This window comes from Microtus pennsylvanicus, chromosome 2, assembly GCF_037038515.1.
Source record: "Microtus pennsylvanicus isolate mMicPen1 chromosome 2, mMicPen1.hap1, whole genome shotgun sequence".
In the NCBI taxonomy this organism is placed as follows: Eukaryota; Metazoa; Chordata; class Mammalia; order Rodentia; family Cricetidae; genus Microtus; species Microtus pennsylvanicus.
In genome coordinates, this window is record NC_134580.1 from 10,021,214 (window position 1) to 10,043,186 (window position 21,973).

At 47.7% G+C, this 21,973-nt stretch overlaps 1 protein-coding gene across 1 annotated transcript; it reads right to left on the bottom strand.

Annotated features, from left to right (window-relative positions):
- Window positions 1-495: 495 nt before the first annotated feature.
- LOC142843123 (apolipoprotein L3-like) lies at window positions 496-11,655 on the bottom strand. Its single transcript, XM_075960002.1, has 4 exons — window positions 11,546-11,655; window positions 6,148-6,228; window positions 5,269-5,395; window positions 496-2,166 (listed from the first exon to the last, which is right to left on the bottom strand). The coding sequence occupies exons 2-4, from the start codon at window positions 6,158-6,160 to the stop codon at window positions 1,353-1,355; spliced, it is 954 nt and encodes a 317-aa protein (XP_075816117.1). The 5' UTR covers window positions 6,161-6,228; window positions 11,546-11,655; the 3' UTR covers window positions 496-1,352.
- Between the last annotated feature and the right edge of the window lie 10,318 nt (window positions 11,656-21,973).

The following is a 21,973-nucleotide window of genomic DNA, read 5'->3' on the forward strand; positions in this document are numbered from 1 at the left end:
ACCATGACATTGTTGTCCTGTGGTGAAGGGAAGTGAGGAGACCCGTGTCTAGAGGAGCCAGTGAGCCACCATTACACAGGCTCAATGTGTCAGTGCAGGGCTCCATCTTGGCCTGACTTCAGCTGTTTTGAGTCCAACGATCAAGAGCCACCACAAGAAATACCAACCTGCTCTGCCTGTGCGGGCCCCTGCCGTTGCAGTGGACTGTAGGTGTTTGTGAGGGGTCCCAAGTGCTGCCTGTGCAGGAACCAAACCTGACATTGGTGGCATTAGCTGAGACTAGAACACACACTTTCTGACTCTGGTTAATGCCAGGATTATCCTGCTCACCACTCCTCCCTCTGAGAGTTGTGGCAGCCCCCGAGCCTTCCTACCTTCCTCATCCTGGTGTTTGCCCATATCTTCCTACCTCAGATCAGTCTGATTTATCCTGACCGCCTTTGTCTTTGGTCCCATGCCACCTTCTTCTGCTGTCATTGACTGCTATATACTCCATTTTCTAGACCACAGTTAATATTTATTGAACACAAATTATAGAAGACAAGAGGACAAAATCCAGGTTATCTAGACGCTATCTTGGCCATCACACCTTCCCACAGTATGAGAGGAAGCTGAGGGTCACAGACTGAGTCTCTTGTCACAAACATGTTGACCCCAAACAATACTTTGTTTGACATCTTATGTAAATCTGCCTTGACTCTCTATCTCCAAAGACCCAATAATAACACAGCACAGCATAGACATTCACTTTGATGTCATCGGTCTCTCTGGTGACCCTGTCCCCTTGAAGGGTTGACTACTTCTCAAGAACTCCATCTTTTCTCTTGTCACCACCACCATCCTCAACATCATCTACATCCCCATCATCATCACGATCACTATCACTATCCAGACATTACTTCCTAGAAGACACAAGGGTGTGGTGATCCTGCTGATGCTGGGAAGAATCACCTAGAGGTCATAGGGACCCTGCCCTCAGAAAACGGGATGTGGTCCCCTGCTCTGGCTTCAGCTCCCACTCTGGCTTTCTCCCATCTTCAGTCATCCAGGTTTCCTAGGTTCTCATGGCTTGTTCGTGTTCTGCTCTCCATATCAGACCCTCTGTATTGCAGTCCTAGTCCCATTCTCTAGGCATTCTGACCCCTTATTTTAGACTTCAGATTCTATCATCTTAATGCACTGCATTGACCTTGCTCTGCTCAGCCAGAGATACAAACTCCTCAACCCTCAGGTCTATAGACTTGATCATGCGTTATTTCCCTTGTAACGATATGTCCCCCCTGCCTTGTGCCCATCCCTATACATGTCATTTCCCCTGAACTCTTAACTGCTTGGTGGAGGGGTCACTGAGGCTAGAATGACTGTAGATCCTTGTGGAGCTGCTCAAATTCACGCAACCTCTCTTCTAGATTGTTAGCCACCTCCCGTAGCGCTTCTGCCGACTCTGTCTTTGCCCCATTATGTAAATCTATGGAGTCAGTCACAAGATTATACACATCAAATCCAAATAGTGAAACATTACCGACTCCTTTTCCAATCCTGGCTAGTCTGGTTCCTAGGGGAATACCGCGTGAGATGAGATTCCTCAACTGGCTAATACGGTCTCTAAACGTTGTGAAGTTCCTGATTCTGCCTGTCCTGATGGCTTGAATATGATCACTGAGGTTTTTGCAGGCACAGATTAACTCCACACCATTAATACCAAATTTGAATATGATCAAAGGCGTGATATTCAAAATTCTGTTCATTATGTCTGTGCTGGCTTCAACCAGCCGCCTGGCTTCACGTTTATCTGCCCCTTTGATGGATTCTTCCACAATGCTAGTGGTGAGACCAGTCGCAGCTGATGCTGCTCCTAGACCTGCTGCTGCGAGAGCCAGAGAGGCCCCTCCTGTGAAGGGTGCCAGAACGAATCCAGCGATTGTGGCAGCGATGCCGGTGGAGCCGGACACCACATTGGAGATGGTGCAGCCCTTGTGCACCTCGTCAAGATGGTCAGCCAGAGCTCGGAGCTTACTGATGTTTTCTTCAAGTTTCCTTTTCAACTCAGGAAATTCTTCCAGAAATTTTTTTTTCCGCTGCCTCTTTTCTGTTTCATCATTTTCATCTACGGGCTCCCGGGCTAAATGCTGCTTCAGTGCATCACGCAGGGCAGCTTCCTCCTCGCTGTGAGAGCAGAGATAAAGTTCATGAATAAAATAGTAACTTTTTGAATGTTAAAGCCTTGTTCAAACCTTCCTTTCATACCACAGACCCAGCAGGAGAAACACAGCAGAGATCTGTAATCTGCTCTCTACCTGGATCATCTGGTACAGCATAGATGTCCAGGGCCTTAGTCCATAGGGGTCAGTGTGTGAAGTCAGGACACTTGACAAAATTAGAGGCACTGATAAAATGATTTCACTCAAGGTCAAGCCAATGCCATCACTATCTGTGGGAGCCCCATAGATGAGTGCCACATTTGGGCTTAGAGCAATTACTCTTTCAGTCAGAGAACTGTGCGTGGTGTATGGAATTCCCCTTTCCCAAGAGTCTCCTCTCTGTCCCTGGTTGCCCTGAAGTCATCTGCAGCCCATGCAGTATCCAGCTGGCAGGAATGCCTGTGCTTGCCTGGAGGGTCTGCGATGGACCATTCACAGGGCAAGCCAAGTGTGGATTCCTCAGTCTGAATGAATTCCAAACCTAATGTCTCAAAACTCCACATCTGTCCTCATGGGACAATACACAGCGACAGCACAACTGATTATAAAGAATTACACAAGACTCCTCCATCTCCTGTACACTGTCAGCATCCAGGCAGATTCAGGCTCCATCTGTAATATACTTCACTAAATATCTGCAGGTGTTTCAAAGTGTGGAAAATGCAGGGTCTGAGATGCATCTGTTCCCGAGAATTTCCTATGAACATGCTCAACCTGAAAGATGTGGGAACTTTGGTGCCATTTCTGACTTGCAGTGGAACTGGAAGCCAAAACACTGACCTTAGGAAGATTCCCCTGAGGCCTGTGTCACCAGAATTGATTTCTTATTGATGTCCATGGAAGGGATCTGTGGTCCTGCCCTCCTGACAGGTGTCTCTAAGTCCCCAGATCTCTGTGTGTACAGTATGGCTCCATGTTTGTCCCAGAGGGCAACAGTCCTGAGCAGTGTTCTCCTGACTTCTTGAACCTGCTTCAGGATGAAGGTTCTTTCCTAGGTTGGGCTTCCTGGTGTGCAGTAGTCATGTAATTTCCTGGTGTACTGTGGTCATGTGATTTCCTGGTATGCAGTGGTCATGTGATTTCCGGGTGTGCAGTAGTCATGTGATTTCCTGGTGTACAGTGGTCATGTGATTTCCTGGTGTGCAGCCTGAGTCATGTGATTTCCTGGTGTACAGTAGTCATGTGAATTTCTGGAGTGCAGTGGTCATGTGATTTCCTGGTGTGCAGTGGTCATGTGATTTTTTTGTGTGCAGTAGTTGTGTGATTTGTCACACACTCAATGCAGAACAACACTCCACACTAAGGAGAAGAAACTTGAAGCTTGAAGCTCTCTCATTTCCATCTGGTGGATGTTTCCATTAGCTCATTTTAACCCTCTGTGCTCCGTGGTCAACTGTTACTATGTGCCAACTGTTATATGTGTGTTCTTTGTGTGGTTTTTGCAAATTCTCAGTCCTGTTTGCATTAGAGTTGTCCTTCATTAATGGCTAGTGTCAAATATAAAAAGAAGGCTCACTGGGACTCTTTCTTCAGACTTTGTCATTTAGCTATTTTTGAGAATTTAAAATTAAACCCAAAACAAACCTTCAGAGCCACAAGAGACCTTTCCCAATCCTTTTGCCTGATCTCTGCAGATTGCCAAATTCCTTTCCCTCCCTGACTGGATCTCACAAGGTCAAGTGGCTGCCTGAGATGACTGAGACAGGACAGCTGCTATTAATTCTGGCTTTACACCGACTCCCACCCCTCACTCACTCTTGACCAGGTCTAGTCAGAGCCCTGCAAACAGAGGTCACCATGGTAACATATACTACAGCTACTGACAGGGTCACATTTGAACACAGCAAGGCCATGTGCAAAGATACAAGGGGCCTGGAGACCACTAATAGTGACAAGCAGGCTGGACATCGCCTGAAGCTGGACAGGGCAATAAGGGAAATATTGTCCTCTGAGATGGTGACATGCGATCCCCTCAAACTCTCAGCTTCTGAAAACCGTCCTCCAACCGCATTGTCTGTGGACTCTTGTCTCTAGCCACACACCCTTTCTGATATTCAGGGAGTGCTGCGTAGAACAGGATAGAGTCTGAAATAACACCCGAGAACATCTGAGCACACACAGCACGTGGAGAGTGTGCCCAAACACAATGCTGCACACACATAAAGCATGAGGTCATGGCCGAGGAGATAAACACTCTCCTCTGTCTTGCATGTCCCCTGCTAGGCCTCTTCTCTGTGCCTCTAATTCCTCCATCCTTCCGTCCCTGCTGTCCTTGCCTTCTACCTGCACCTCCATTCTAGGGTCACTCTCAGTCTTTCCTGGACCCTGGCTAAGACCCTGGTCCTGCTCTCTCTGGTCTTTGGGAAAGGGTGCTGGCACTTGGTTTTCCCTCCCTGACCTGCTGCTCATCCCAGGCTGTCATCATGTCCTATCAGCCTGCACTTTTATTCCTACTGAACACACTGGGCTCCAGATCTCAGTAAGGACAGTCAGGCTCAACCCAGCTCTGTGCAGCTGCACTGTGGGCTCTCGGCCTCCTCAGTTCACAGAGGACCCTGCTGTTGTCACAGCTCCTCACATGGGAGGAAAGTGACCGAGACAGAACCTGGGGACAGGGCTAACCATGTCTACATTTTTCTCACTTGTCTCACAATATGTTCTTGATTCCTCAGTCCTACAGGAGACTGCTGGCCCTGGTCTCTTCCCATGTCTAAAATAGCTCTCAGTGATAATTGTGTGTACTGGCCACATGCTGAGAGCTGCACACACATGATTTTATTTTCTCACACTGCAGTCTCACAGTGGTGACACGCAGGAAGTTGCTAACTAACTTGCCAAGGTCACAAAACTAATAGATGGCAGAATCGGTCCTGGCACCTTGAGCAACATCTTCAGTCAACCCGAGGTGATGTCCACGAAGGATAAAATAGTGGAAACATCCCCCTGGATTGTTGAGAAGGATGTCAACAACCCCACCCCTGGGACTGCCTAGAGTGTGATTGCCCACCCAGGAAAACCCTCATCCTCATGGTCTGGTGGGCAGTGCTTGGTGCACTATGCAGGTAACCTTGAGAACTCCGCTTCTGCCGCAAACGCCTTCCAGACTCCATCTTCATTTATCAAGAGCTTCAGGTCATCTCTGCACACTTCGTTAGTGATTAAGGTAGTTATGTTGTCCACTATGCTTGGCTGCGCTGTATACCATGAAAAAGAGTGAGGTTAGAGGACAGAAAGGAAGAGGTTAAAGGGCAAGTGGCAGAAGGCGGTGAGATGTCAATGTTCCTGAGCATTTGTCTTTGGGTCCTAATTGGGTCTCTAGGGTTGTAGGTTCAATTACATCCCCTAAATTTGTATGTAAAAGCTGTTAGGCTCAGCAACTGTGCTTGGGTACAGAACCTCAGTGCCCTTATATCCTTGAGAGTCACAGTCATCCTGTGACATTGAGCTTTCTAGTGCTCTTTTCTCTGCAAATGAAAAACGCCGAATGCTTGTCATTTCTTATTGTCCCAATTGCTCTTTTCATTGTATACCTACATAAAGAGTCACCATTTACAACCATCCACAGACTCAAAATTATGCTCTGTTGACCTTTTCCCCACCAAAAATTCCCGGCTGACCTAGAATTAACTGTGTGGACCAGTCTGACCCCAAATTCAAAGAGATCCACTTACTTTATCCTGTCAAGTTCTAGAAGTAAGGCAGGGCAATAATCTCTAAAAGCCTACACACAGGGATCAACTTCCTTCAGTATGCCTCTATATCCTAAGACTTCCATAACCTTCCTGAAATCACCACACCAACTGGAGACTGAGTGTTAAAATGCATGAGCCTCTGAGACATTATAGAATCAAGACAGCACACTTATCCACACACTTATATGCTTCAATTCCTCTTCCATTGGAACACTTGCAATCTGGATGCAGCCGGAAAGGAAGGAATAGACTACCTGGTAACGCCATGAGGATGTTCTGGGTCTGTGCACAAGGCTTTTTGACAGGTTTTCCTTAAGGCTCTTCAGGTGGCTAGGCTGGAAGGAAGAAAAGAAGAAAATGTAAGATGTAATGGGGACAGCTGCAGGGAAGGGAAGGTTGGAGGGGCCAGAGACCCAATGGTTCCACCGGAGTGGCAGTAAAGGACCAAAGGACTGACGGCCATAATGCTTCTCCCTCAGTGGGTCCCGTACTGCTACTTACAGATGCCAGCCATCTGGTCTACCTTCTCCCCTCAACCTGGCCAAGACAGCCTTCTGGCCCTGGCAGAGTCCAAGGAGAAGACACCAGCTAGAGACATAGCCATGAAGAAAAGCAATATACAGTCTATACATAGGAGAAATGGGAAGGGATGGTCTGCCAACTATTTGGTGGGAACTCATGTAAATTAATGTTAATAGAAAAAATTTACTGTATGTTTGTGATACACAAGGCTCCTCATACACACCTCATTAGAGGACCACCATCCTCCGTGAGATGAGGACTCCTGTGAGCCCCATTTTAGTGGAGGGAAGAACATAAGGGTTTTCTGACACCCACAAGATTTCATAGTAATGCCGGAACAGGGTTTGACCCCAGGTTGTTCTTACTGGTACCCCATCTTTTAGGTATGACTCTCCACTCTCTAAGGCACCCATCAGGATTTCATCCCCTCCCATGTGACTATGAATGGCTTCTCACCTACATCAGGGCCTGTGCCCTTGAATGGTTAAATTCACGGATGCTGTCCTGTTCTGCCAAAGTTCACATCCTCTTTGTTCTGCAGGATCCTGGATCCCACCAGGGCTGGAGTCCCTGTTAGTCCCCGTCCCTGTCCCTGCTCTAGCCCATCCAGTGCTCTGCCCTCCCCATTACATGTTCAGCCTTAGGTAACTTCTAATCACTAAGTGAAATGAACACTCTCTTGAATACAATGTCTGCACTGTGGATTGCATTCTTTTTTAGGTATTTCTAGAAGAAACATGAGTAGATCACAGAGCTTCAAAATTTAACTTTTTCATAGCCTGGGGCTCAATGTTGCCTCAATAATGTGTGAGACGTGGCATCCCCATGGGCAATGCACAAGGTTGGACATTCTCCCTAGGCTACTAGGGTACAGTAGCCTTAAGTAAACAGGAGATCTGATTGCACGTGGGGTAACCTCAGCACTGGAGAGGCTGAGGCAGGGTGGCTTCTGGCAGTTCGAGTACAGCTGAGGCTTCACACTGAGATCCTACTTTTAACCCAGTACAAACACCACTGGTGTCTGCGTCCAAGGCTACATTTTGTTGGCGGAAAGCCCCTCAGTGTATATGAGGCCCCAGGAACAATCCCTAGTGCCACAATGGGCAGGATAACCAGATCCCCCCTGTAGACTTGCCCAGTCACTCCCAGCCCTGGATGGCCTATCACTAAGCGCACTTCTCAGCATTACACTTGCCACCTACCCAACCCCATTCTACCTCCAGGACCAGTGGGCTTGGCATGATGCTGGCAGCAGCCCTGTGCTGGTAACCAGGACCAACTAACTGTCCAGAGGAACCTTCAGCCAGTGGGAATGTGATTGTTGTAATTTAGAAAAAAAGCAGCGTGTGAGAAAAAGATGCCATGCGACAGAGTTCACGGGGAGGGGATTTTATTAGGGGAAAGGGAACTTAAAAGGAGGGAAGGGGATGGGGAGACTGCTCTCGGGGGACAGGAGGAGCAGAAGAAAAGAGAAGAGAGAAAGAAAGAGATGGAAATGAAGACAGAAGGAGAGAGAGAGAGAGAGAGAGAGAGAGAGAGAGAGAGAGAGAGAGGATGATGATGATGATGATGATGATGATGATGATGATGATGATGGAAGGTGGGCAGGGCCCTTTTAAAAGGGAACATGGTGAATGTGAACAGATGATTCTCTTAGTGGGTAGAGCTGATGAAGTAGATCACAAGGTTGTATCAGCACAGATGCCCGAATGCTAACAATGATCACAATTCAATTGGAGATGTCAGAATCTTGCTGTATGCTAATATCAGCCTTACCAAGTTTGGTGGGTGGAGAGGGCTCAGCACAAAGATGCCAGGTCACCATGATCACCCCACCCTCACCAGCATCCTAGAGAAGGAGGTTGGCTCAGACCAGCTGGATCAGACATGGGGTTACCTGTATCAGAGACCAACTACACCGACTACCCTTGAAGCAGTCTCCCTTTCTCTAGAGACCTTAAAGGAGACAGGAATCTTCCATATGAACAAGTGACATGGTGGCTGGTGAAGTCATCTGAGCGACCATGACCGACAAAACTCCCAGGACTGCAAAGCACAGGACCGTGCTGATCGCCCATTCTGAGCCAGTCTGTTTCCCCAGAAGAGAAAAAAAATCCTCGAACTCTCAGGTGTTTTGAAAATGTCATTCTCACCTTTGAGTGCCTGAGATGAGTCATGACACTTCAAACACCACGACATTGTTGTCCTGTGGTGAAGGGAAGTGAGGAGACCTGTGTCTAGAGAGGCCAGCAAGCCAACATTACACAGGCTCAATGTGTCAGTGCAGGGGTCCAGCTTGGCCCGACTTCAGCCATCTTGAGTCCAACCATCAAGAGCAACCATGAGAAACCTCAGCCTGCTCTCCCTCATTGCCTCCTTTTGCTGCAGTGCCATGTAGGGCTTTGCAGGGGGTCCCAAGTGCTGTCAGTGCAGGAACCAAGCCTGACATCCGTGGTATTAGCTGAGATTAGAGCAGGCACATTCTAACTATCCTGCTTAGCACGTATAACCCCTTGGTTTCACTAGACTTGATCAGTGCCATGATCTCTGTGGCAGCCCATTACCTATGTTGGGAACAACCAGGAGGGCCTTGCCCTTTTCTCCCCAGACTGTCTCTGGCCTGGGCTCTTACAGAGGACACAACTCCAGCTCACCTTTCCTTCTAGCTGAGCACTTCCATTGGTTTGCTTTTCTGTCTGCATGAGCAGCTTACTGTCAGGAGCTAGAGGCCAGTGACACAGCACACATAGAAGGCCACACTGACTTCACGAGCTGTAGACTTCTGAGAGTCTCCATCAATTTCGCTGACTCTCATCCAACTATACCCCCCTCATCCTTAATTTAGGATTTTTTTATTTTAAATTTATTTATGTGTTTGATTTTTTAGACAGGCTCTCATGTCCTGGTTGTCCTCCAACTTTATGGGTCAATGAACCTGAACCTGACCTTAAACTTCTTATCCTCCTCCCCCACCCTCTAAATGCTAGGATTGCAAACATGCACCATGCTCAAGGATACAAAACAAAAACAGAATCCAACCACAGCTTGAGGAGTAGTGGACCATGAGCAAGCCATTTTTTTTTCTTGTTTGTTTAGTTTTGCTTTTTGTTTTTCAAGATAGGGATTCGCTGTAGTTTTAGAGCCTGTCCTGGAACTAGCTCTTGTTGACCAAGCTGGCCTTGAACTCACAGAGTTCCGCCCGCCTCTGCCTCTTGAGTACTGGGATTAGAGGTGTGCACCACCACTGCCCGGCTGAGCAAGCCAATTGGAACTTTCCTTCCTGGTGACACCCGGGGCCACCACCTTGGACCCAGTTCCCTCCAGCCTCGCCTATTCCTGCACTAATGTGTCCAGGTACTTGAGACGTAAGGCACCTTGGCAGAGTCACTTCCTTCCTTGCTTGTCTCTCCATTTTCTCTGTAGACTCACAGGGTCAGGTAACACAGCAGGCAAAGCATTGAAATCTGCTGTCTATCAGTGACCTGCTGTGGGAACCACACTGCCTTTGGGGTTGATGTCTATAGAAGCTTCCAGAATTTTTGAGAACAATCAGCAAGACCTAGTTGTTAGATCACAGACCACTTATCTGTCTCCCACTTCCTCCCTCAATCCTCCTTCCTCTTTTCCTCCCTCCCTCCCTCCTTTCCTTCCTCCCAGTCTCCAAGCTGTCTTTGAGAAATCAGACCGTGTCCCCATGCCTCTCTGGTCCCCACCTTCTATCGCGGTGCGCTCTATTACCAAAGGATGTGAGAGAACTTGTGAACCAATGTTTTTCCTTATTTTTGTCATTCAGAGTCAATCAGACGCCTACTCTGAAATTGGCTTTGAGCTCTGGCCAGGCTCCCCAGTCCCTGGGGATACATTATAAAATCGAGGGAATTTTTATCTCACTCTCTCTCTTCCCTCCCCAGCTTTATGTCCTTGTGCCTTGCTGTCCATGGTGGCTGTCTATCTTACTATTTAATTAGACTTTATTTCTCAATGGACCTCCTCTCCAGGTCCTAGAGTGAAGCTTCCTTTAAGGCTCTTCACATCACCTCTAAAGATCCTCTGTCCCCTGAGTGTTATTCTACCTTGAAGCCCAGCCACATCCTGCCCACAGTGACTTTCTCTTCGAACAAAGCTCATGCTAGAGGTTGATTTCCTGCCAGCCCCTTTCCCAAAGGCAGCCTTTCTTACACCTGCTAATGTTTAATGTGCTTACATGGGATTACATCAGACCCCAAGTATCCAGCGGGCAGAGTCCGAGCACACATCCATGCGCAGGGTGACAGAAGCGGCTGGTAGCTGGCGAGTTTTAAGGCCAAAGGAGAAAAGGAATCGACTTTTCAGTCATTCTGCAGTAGTCAAGCAAACCCGAGTCCAGTGACACCAGGGAGCACTCCAAAAACTGGAAAGAGTGCTGCAGGGTGGGGACATGGGGGCCACTGGGCTTCCTGGAGCTAGGTCTGACTATACAACGCAGGCTTGTGTGTGTCCCAACCCCCACATGGACATATGAGAGGCTCTGCCCTGTCCACTCATCACCTAATAGGTGAGCAGAGGCCAGGTGAAACCCAAAAGGTAAATTGCTGTCCCAGAATCCTGGCCAAGTCTCTCTCTCTTCTGAAGCCTCGGTTTCCTCATAAGGCCTGACTCAGAGTGTGGATTCAGAGAAAGATGGATGTAAAAACCCTGGGGTCCTTGTGTCTCAAAAAGCAGTTCTTGTCCCCATTCTGCTTTGGTCACATCACGCAGAGCCAGCTCTGCATGTCCAGGCCCCCAAACAGAGATGTGTGGTCCCCTATCCCCTATCTTGTTGCTTCCTCCCTTTCCCAGAGGAGGGACACTGAGAGCACACTCCTCCCTGAGGTCTCCCGGTCACGTGTCAGGAATCTGGTGCACAGCTAAGTCCCATAGGTTCTATAGGCCCGTCTGAGGAGCCCCCTCACCCTATCTTGCACTTATGGTAGATGGAAAGGGGGAAGCAGCCCGACCCCACCCTGGCTGCAAAGGCAGCTTCATTGCTGCTGTGTCTGTGACCCGAGTGAGGCAAATGCCTCACGTTGCTGAACTTATTATGATCCTCTTTCAGAGTGGGTGGGGGGAGGGGGTATGCAGGCATAAGAACTTAAACATTCCCCAACTTACCAGCAGTCTTCAACAGGATGAATTCAGATGGGGCTGGACAGTGCTTAGCTGTGTGGACACAGTGACCAGCTGTGCATCCAAGTGATTATCGAACGCGGCCTCCTGCTGATATACCCAAACCAGAAATCGAAAGAGAAAGCCCCACTTGGCAAGGAACTGACAAACACAGGAAACTTGTGATTTGCTGGATGCTACCCTCATCCCATGCCCCCAGCTGACCCACTCAAAGGAGTGACCTTATTCCTAGGTTCTTAGCTGAGCCATTTTTAATGGGGGGGTGTGTCTGTGGTATGGAGGGAAAAGACCTGGCACCACAGACGTGGGGACTATCCACAGATCACCCCCGGTACCCGCTGGGTTCTGTTCATCTCCTCCATCCCCCACCCACATCCTCAGCACTGCCCCCACCTCCTGGGTTCTGTTGATGCTGACCTTGGTGCTGCGATGGCCTGTGCAGCGTCTGGTCATCTGCTTTTGTGGGTTCTCCTCCCAGGAACTCCTGCTCTGAAGCACTCAGTAACACATCCTCTCAGGGCAACAGGCCCCCAAACCTTAGTAGGCCCCCAGACCTTAGCACAGCTGACTCCATGATGGAAGCACCATTCAGGCCACAAACCCAGCACATAGAAAGCTTCACCTGAGAAAAGGAAAACTAAATTCTAATCCATCAAAGTCCATGGTTCTCCTAGAAATCTCTAAATGGGCTAACCTTGCATTGTAGCTTCTGGAGTCTGCTCCTGGCTGACTGTTCTGGTTAACTGAAGTATGCCATGCCGGAATATGGTTTTTGTGCTTAAAACTCACCCTGAGAAAGGCTCAATGCTACACTGGTATTTGGAACACAGCTGTAGTTACCAGCAGACTAACAACTACTTTCTATTGGCTCAAGCCCGTGTCTGAGTAGCCTTCTCTGGTGGATCCCCAGGAAACTTTGGGAGATTCCTAGAGACATCAGGGGTCTCAGATCCTCTCAGAGCGCGTAAGAGTGCAGTGGTCAATGACCTCCAAGGGGATGGGAAGCCTGAGATGTCCCAGGTCCCCAGGACTCCCTTTCATCACTTCCTGTCTAATGCTCTTGAGGGATCTGACACCTCCACTGGGAAAGGAAACACATTAGAAGACACCTGTGCTGTCACCTCTGGAGGTAAGTCTGGTTAAGATGACTTCTGTATAGGTCACAAAGAGAGGCTGGACATGGTCACTGATGGGTGTCCAGTATCTGTGTGAACCATCACCAGACTCCCCCGCTGTATGAATGTGTGGGGTCACCCCTGGTGTCTCTACTGTGTGTCTCTCTATGTGTTTCTGTCAGTTCTACGTCCCTGTATTGACCTGACCAGTGACGTTCTCTGGTGTGAGATACCTCCTTCTCCCTCTATGACCTGTGCCCTCTTGTCGGGGACCTGAATTCTTTTGGTTCTGCACACAGAGAAACCCAAAAACCTCTGCCTGTCCCACTGACAGAGTGCTCATTGGCTTTTTTTTTTTTGCTGGACTCCCACTCATGGTTGGAGTCAGTCTCAGTCTCTATGAAGCTGTGGGGAGGAGCTGGGCCTCTTATGCAGGTGGTGGGGGAGGGGGCTGAAATCTATGCAGAATTTATAAACAAAACAGGGCCATGATCCTCTTTCAGAGTGGCTATGAGGGTATGCAGGTGTGAGAGCTTCGCTATTCCCCAACTTACAGGATGAATTCAGATGGGACTGGACAGTCCTTAGCTGTGTGGACACGGTGACCAGCTGTGCATCCAAGTGATTAACGAACACAGCCTCCAGAAAGTGAAAGAGAAAGCCCCACTTGGCAAGGACCTGAAAGAACACAGGAAACTTGCGGTGTTCTGGATGTTATCCTCTTCCCACGCTCCCTGCTGACTCAAAGGAGTGACCTTAGACTTGTCATTGTAGGTTCTTGGTTGAGCCTGTTTCAAATGGGGGTTGCTGTGATCTGGAGGGAAAAGACCTGCTATCTCGGACTCGGGGACCCTCCACAGATCAACCCTGTAGCTCTTAGGCTGACATCTAAGCAGAACATGCACACGGAGGAGAAATAGTGTCCCAGACACACGCTTGCTCTACTCCCACCCCTTTCTCTATGCAACCCCCGGGAATGGGAAAAGTTCCCTGAGCAAAAGAGGAAGTTCCACTCCTTCCTCTTTTATTATTTATGTGTCCTTTTCATAAAGCAATCTGTGCAATGGGAAAACTCAAAACCTAGCATTCTCTGAAAATCAGAGCCCCCCCCCCCAAGACCTTGTTAGGGTGGGGATTAGTGCAGAACAATTCTTTCTGGACAGAATGGATTTTCTCTTCTGTGCAACACTGACCAAAGGGACTTCGAATACTTTTTGCTGGGTCCTTTTTAGAAGGATGAACGACAGCTGCTGAAAAGATTTCCTTTGTCACCCAGTTGGCCCCAGCTATTAGAAAATGTTTTCAAATTAGAAAAATGTAAAGGTTTAAATGAGTCCCAGTTGCTGGAGGTAACTCAAAGGTGTTTAATAAAAGAGAACAGATTGAGAGACGACACCTTATATATAAACTGAGAGCCACTGTCACCTTCTCTGATGATGACACACAGTGAGACTTACAGATTCTGTCAGAAGAATATCTCCTATAGAAAGTCCTGCCCCAGGGCTGGAGAGATGGCTCAGAGGTTAAGAGTACTGACTGCTCTTCCAGAGGTCCTGAGTTCAATTCCCAGCAACCACATGGTGGCTCACAACCATCTGTAATGAGATCTGGCACCCTCTTCTGGTGTGTGGGAAGCAGAATGTTGTACACATAATAAATAAATTTTAAAAAAATGATAAAACTTAGAGGTTTAACAAGCCACCTCTGACTGCGTGTATTATTTATAAAAAAAGAAAGAAAGAAAGTCCTGCCCCAGTCAAGAAATACAATTGAACTCTGTGATTTACAGTTCCTGGGAATATAGACAGAAACCAATCCCTAAGGACGGGCCCAACACCAAGTTCATATAACTGTTCAATTAACCAGTTCAGCTACTCTCCGCAGACTAAACAATACCCAATGACCCTGGAAACAAAAAGGGAAGTTGTGGTCCCCATTGCCAGGCTTAGAGAGACGGGCATCCTGGTGCCCTGCAAGTAACCCTGGAATACACCTCTCCTGCCTGTGAAAAAAACTGGGACCTCTGGTTCTCATGAGTCTGACTCTGCCAGAGAAACAGGTGTACACTGTCTTGGACCTGAAGGATGTCTTCTTTAGCCTCCCATAGGCACAGATCAGTCAACCTATTTTTGATTTTACATAGGTGGACCCAGAAAGAGGATACAGTGGGAAACTTTCCTGAACCAGGTAGTCCCAAGGATTTGAAAATTCTCCAACTCTGTTTGATGAGACACTAAATGCTGACCTCCTGTTCTTAATCAGAGGTTTCCTAGGGCCACACTCTAACAATGTATACTCTAACCAATCCTCCCCTAGCCTCTAAAACTAAAATAAATTGTAAAAGGGCCACTGAGGACTGCAGCAAGAGTGACAGACCTTGGGCTACAGAATGTTGGCTGAGAAAGCCCAACTTGTACAACAGAGGCTGCCCATCTTGGCTACCAGTTGAGGGGAGGGGAAAGGAGCAGGTCTCAGTGAAGGATTGCTGCCTTCCTTCAGATCCCAGCTCCAAAGACTAAATGGCAGGTTCCAGAGTTCCTCAGTGTGGCTAGGTTTTGCTGCCTCTGGATACCAGAGTTTGCGGAAATAGCAAGGCCTCAGTACAAGGTGTGGTGAAGGTGAATGACTCCCTACCCTAGACAGACAATAAACAAAAGGTTCTGAGAGCAACTCTGACTCAACTCCAACCCCCAGCACTTCCAGATGTCTCAAAACTATTCATCTGGTTCTCCATAAAACTAAAAACATTACAAAAGGGGTTCTAACCCAAACTTTGCGGCCATGTAAACGCCCTTTCCAAACAATCGGACCCTTTAGCTGCAGGATGACCCTCCTGTCTAAGAGCTGGGGTGGCAACCATTAATCTAATGAAAAAAACAACAACAAAAACCAAAACAAGATAACTCTGGGTCAGCATCTTATACTCACAGCAAGCACCACACTGCGGAGGCTCATCTCTGTGGAACACAAAAATGCTCTCTATGCCCACGTGACCCTTGAGCAGGCTCTAATCCTGGACCGTCTTTGAGTCCCATTTGAGAAGCCTTCTGCTTCAATCCTTCTACCCTTTGCCTGATATCAACACACAGGTCCTCATCCATGACTGTCACATATGAAACCCGGTGCATGGTGTGTGGCGTAGATACTTTAACTGCAGTGTTTTAAAGCCCAGGCAGGTGTCTCAGCCCACAGAGCAAAACTGACCGACCTAATCCAGTCTCTCAGATGGAGAAAAGGAAAGTTCAGCATCATAAACACAGAGAGTCGCTATGCACTTCCTACTGTACATGGCTATGTTGTGGTCTTTAGAAAAAGATGGTCTCTGCCTTCTGGAACAAGGACATCTAAAACCAAGAGAACATTTTGTCCCTAGAAGCTATTTGGCTGTCTCATGAATTTTCCTGGCCATACTTTCTGGTTTCCAGCTATTGTTGACCACGTTTCTTCTGTCAAGTTTCCTTGCACTGAAATCTGTCCCCTTAATTAGCATGACTTCAGTTATCCAGTCAGATAACATCACGGTGTGATGCAGGACTGTGAAAGGGTCCACAGGAACGGCAGACTAGCAGGGATGTGGGCCCTCTGCAGAGTACAGAATACACTGGAATGTTCGCAGTCTTGAACAGTCTCTGAGATGAGCAGCAGGGTGGAGCTGTAGACTCTCATGGCGAGGGAGTAGAGTAGGGGTCTCTAAGATTAGTTTCACCCCACCTGGACACCCTGAAAATCTACTAACAACAACTCAGTTGACCAATGACATGCCAAGAAATGTTACTCAGGGTGGCTGTCATTTAAGAGTTGAGGATGATCTAGAGGTCATTTTAGCCCAATGGAATGTGACCCTGATGCAATGGGAAGCATTAGCTGAAGGATCGAGGGGGAGTTGTGTGGACCACAGCATCTCCTAGAGGCATCAGTGACCAAGATGTCCGATCACCATGGTTACCCTATCACAGTCCATACCCTGGAGAAAGCATGGCCCAGAACAGCACTCACCTCCTGCTGGTCTCTCTTCTTCTAGCGGCTGGGATCTTCCAAATGAGCCTGTGACCTGGTGGCTTCTGAAATCATCTAATGGCCAGGACAGACAAACCTCCCATGACGGGAAAGCACAGGAATGAGCGTAAGTATGCTCTGTTGAGAGCTCCAGGTGGCTCCCTGGGAAAGGAAGGACAGCCACTGCCCCACATGATCACAGTCTGGACACTTGGACCCCAAGAACATCTGATTTGTCTTTGCGCATTATTGAAAACACCAGGCCCTAGATAACAAGTATCAGTTTCAAGAAGGTTCCACGTTTTCGAACCAAGTGCAAATATTGCTTCTCGGCCTCTGGACTATAAGCAATTGTCGAACTGCACATAAAGATGACAGACTCTAGGCCGTGAATGTAATATTTTTGTTTGGAGCACGGATAACTTTGCCCTCAGTTTGCCACATGGGTAATAGCCAGGAGCAGCAGGGCCATTTGCTGAGTGAGCACAGCAGCTTTAGATTAAACCAGAATGAGCTGACCCAGAATTGATCCAGAAAAGCTAGAAATCACCTGGAGACTTGCCGCTGATTATTGTGGAAGCTGCCTACAAAGTTCATCCGGGGAGAGGACCTGGTCTCATGATCAGAAGATTCCTGAGTGGGAGTGGAAACTGGTTGTGGAAGTCACATTACCACGCAGCTCCGTAGCAAATTTTAAAGGTACCATCCGGTCTCCCCACCTATACTCCGAGTTAGAGGACATTGGAGAGTTGGCAGATGTCACTGTTACGTCATAGCAAAGTCTTGAAATCCACCGCACCTGGCTTCTGCAACCAGGGTGGAGGGTCGCCCCAGATACACAAATGCCACATTACCCAGCCAATCCCCTTCTGAGTAAATGCACAGAAGCAATGATGAAAACAGACGCACAGGGAGATGTTTGTTCTTCCACGTTCCCAACAACTTGATTGAGAACGGTCAAAGGCACAGCCTGGGTGTCCACCGTGAGCTGAACAGAGTGAGAGTGTGCAGTGTGGAGTGGAATCTCTCAGCGTTTAACGGGCAGGAAATTCTGTCCCACACACAACACAATGAAGCCTGCCATTATTAGCGCAGACAAAATAAGCAGGACATGGAAGGACAGATGCTGCATGTCTCCTTCGTGAGGACAATGGGGAGGGAGAGCCCACAGGGGAGAAGCCCGTGGTCGTTCCAGAGGTTGTGGAGAGCAGTGTCAGCCCACAGATGAAGAGATCTGGATGCTGGAGATGTTGCTCACACACACACACACACACACACGTGCTTACAGTGGGCCATATGGATATTTTACCACAGCTTCAAAAATCTATCTTTTCTTTAAAAACCTTTATTCTTCTCTCATACAATACATCCTGATCACAGCCTCTCCTCCCTCCCCTTCTGCCAGTTCCTCACCCCAGTTACCCTCTCCCCCAGATCTACTGCTCCTCCAGTTCGCTTCAGAAAAGCGCAGGCTTCCCAGGGATATCAATCAAACATGGCATAACAAGATGCAGTAAGACTTGGCATAAACCCTGATATCAAGGCTGGAAACAACCTAGTTAGAGGAATGAGTCCTGCAAGCAGGCAAAAGAATCAAACACACTCCCTCTCCTACTGTTGGGAGCCCAGAAAAACACCAAGTTAAACAACCACAGCATGTTTGCAGAGTCCTAGAGCGGACCCAGGCAGCCTCTGTCTTTGTGAACCCCCGGGAGCTCTGCTTAGTTCATTCTGGGGCTGTGTTCTCCTGGTGTCCTTGACCCCTCTGGCTCCTACAGTCCTTCCTCTTCCTCTTCTTCAGGGTTCCAGGAGCTCCGGCTAATGTTTGGCTGTGGGTCTCTGCATCTGTTCCCATCAGCTGCTGGAGAAAACCTCTCTGATGACGGCTGAGCTAGACTGGGCCTTGTGAGTAGAGCAGAACAATTAGGAATCAGCTCACTGACATTTTTTTCTCAGTCCTGTTTGGTTCTACCCTAGGTCTGTGAGCCCAGTAGCTTCCAGTTCCTGGCCTTCCAGGCAGTGTTGGGCACAGGCTCCCTCTTGTGGCTTGGTCCTCAAGTTAGACAGGTCATTAGTTGGCCACACCCACAGACTCTGAGTCACCATTGCCCCAGTGCCTCTTGTCAGCAGGGTCAAAGGTTTTGTGGCTGGATTGGTGACCCAGTCCCACCACTGGGAGCTTGACTGGTTATAGATGATGGCCAGCTCAGCTGAATATCCTCCATTGCTAGGAGTCCTTGCTAGGGTTGACCTGATAGATTTTAGGATGTTTCCACTGCACTAGGTTTCCATTCTGCCCCTTAAATGTCCACCTAATCTAGTCATCTCTCTCTCTCTCTCTCTCTCTCTCTCTCTCTCTCTCTCTCTCTCTCTCTCTCTCCACTCCTCCATCCCCCATCTGTTTCTTCCTGCTCCCATCCCCACCTGCCCCCCAAACCCACCCACAAATCTATTCTATTTCCCCTTCCTAGGGGATCCATGCATCTCTCTTAGAGCCCTCATTGTTACTTAACTTCTCTGAGTCTTTGGATTGTGCATGATTATCCTTTTTTAATAGCTAATATCAACTTACAAGTGAGTACATAACATTTTTGTCCTTCTGGTTCTGGGTTATCTTGCTTAGGATGATTTTTTTTCTAGTTCCATCCATTTGTCTGAAAATTTCATGATATCATGTTTTCTAGTATCTGGGTTGTACTCCGTTGTGTAAATATATCACATTTTCTTTATCCAGCCTTGGGTTGAGGGACATCTCAAACCCAGACTTCTTTGGGAAAAATGATAGCCAAAGGCGTCTGGAGAGATTGCTCAGATGTTAAGAGACTCACAAGGCTGTGATTCAACATTGCGTTCTTGTCAATGACCAGGGTTCAATTCCCAGCACCCAGAGGACCGCTTACAACCATCCTTAGTTTCAATTTTAGAGGATCCAGCACCCTCTTCTGGCCTCCTCAGATCAGACATGCATACAGGACAGTCACAGACATGCAGGCTAAACACCCACACACATCAAATATGAATAAGAAATAGATATTTAAAAATTAAAGAAAAGAAACATTTGCAATCCTTTGACTTAAGGGAATTAGAGGAGGAGAAAGCAAGGTCCTGCCCAGGGCCATGACAGACTGAGCAGGACAAGGAGGCTCATACGCATGCCCAGGGCTGTCTGCTCTGGGCTCCTAAGAGAAAACACAGGTTTGCCTGGTGCCTTACTCTGCTGGGCAGTGGGGCATTATTATGGTGAGCAAATGTATGGAGTGGTATGATGAAGGAGAGAGGGAGGGGGATGGAGGGAGGAAGGGATGGAGGGAGGGAGAGAGAGAGAGAGAGATGATGATGATGATGATGGTGATGATGATGATGATGATAATGGTTCATCTCCTCACTTCCCATAGACACACATATATCTGAAGAGGTCAAAGTGGTGAGGAGCAGGCTGAGGTGCTGACTTGATTGCCATCCAGAGCCCTTGTCTGGGTTCACAGCCCTGTTGTAGCCATGGTCAGTGTTGATGTTTCTGGTTCCTGATACTACTGAAGGCCCAGAGGATAGGGTTGTCCGAAGTTGTCCACACCCATCTGCAACACTAGGAAGAACTGGTGTTGCTCCTCACCAGCAGAAGCACTCAGAAGAGAGGGTCCCTGAGAGGGAGGGAGGGAGGAAGGAAGAAGGAGAGGTTGGAAATCAGAGACATTTCATCTCAGTCACCAGAAGACCAGAAGGTGTGGGCTCAGGAGTCGCTGCTTTTCTCAAGGGAACCATCTCTTTGTTATCTTTGATTCCTGCTCCTGTCTGCCTTTTCCTGCTGCCTTTGCCCCTGGAAGTCAGGGCATTTCAGCTGATGGGCTGGGGTAGTGAATAGGGGTGTATAAATAGGGAGATCTGAGTTGCAGTCCTTCAACCTTGATTTGGGTGTTTTCAGGTTTCTACTGAAAAAGGCCCCCAGCTCTTAGAAAGCCACCATACCTCAGCACAACTGACTCCATGATGGGAGCACCATTCAGGCTGTAAAACTCAGCATGTAGACAGAACCACAAAATGAAAACAAAGACTTAACCCATCAAAGTCCATGCTTCTGAGAAAGCCCCTAAGTGTACTAACCTTGCCTTTTTACTTCTGTGGTTCTGCTCCTGGCTAACTGTTCTTGTTAACTGAAGCATGTCAGCCTAGGATAAGGATTTTGTGTTTAAAAGCTTCCTCTAAGAAAGGCTCAGTGCTATACTGGGATTCTGAACACCCTTGTAGTCACTGGCCAGTCAATAAAGACTTTCTATTGGCTTAAACCCGTGTCTGAGTCATCTTCTCTCTCGGATACCTTCCCACATCATGTTTCACTGACTGGAATCCCATGCTGGTGCTCAGGTCTATTATGTGACCTACAGTGTGTGGTTTCCTGTTCATGAGGGTGGTTTCTTGACTTCCTTCTAGACTAGAGAATAATAGAGAGAGCAGCTGAAGGTCTTGCTTTTACTGGCAACATAGTAACTTGACTTGTGTGCTTTGATGTGCACTGTTATAGGCATCAACTCCAGAGATGGCATGTTTTTCTGCTACAGGAAGTCATATAAATGACATCATGGTCTCTCATGCAAGCTCTAAGCCTGCTTTGCTGGAGCGTTGGTTTAGTGTGCTGTGCAGTGGGCATAGCAAACACTTATCCAGTTGATGGCCAGTAGCTAGAAAGTGCTCTTTTAGAGAACGACCCATGTTGAATGTGGTTGTGGACAATAAAAGACAATTTGTCCTCTGTCTACTTTTCTTCAAATAATTGCATCCAAGAGAAGGTGGTTCTGACTCACTCTCCTAGTTAAAATAAGACAGGGGTTGACTTAAGCTTCTGAATACATGAAACATTTGTACAAAGGTATCTTCTGTGAAAATGATTTGTAGTCTGTAGACATTACTTAGGAGATACCTTGAGATGTACAATCCTCCCTTTCAGTTGAAATATTTTTTACTTTCTCCAATTAAACTTAATCTTTAAAGATTAAAAACAGTAAAGATTACAGTCAGGACAGTTTGACACTTTCTGCATATTTGGTCACATGTCTCCTTCTCTTGGTTGGTTGTTTCATATTATAGTTTTTTCCAATGGTCAGCAATATTTATTTAACCGTAGGTTATAGATGTGGACAAAGCCAGTTGATATGAGATATCATCTTGCCTACCTCCCCTTCCATCGCTGAGAGGGGCCGAGGTTCATAGACTGAGTCTCAGGATCCCAAACTAGTCAATATATCCACCTCCAACTTGCTTGATCTCTTACTTAAACATCGCTTCCCCTATCTCCCCAAATCACCTA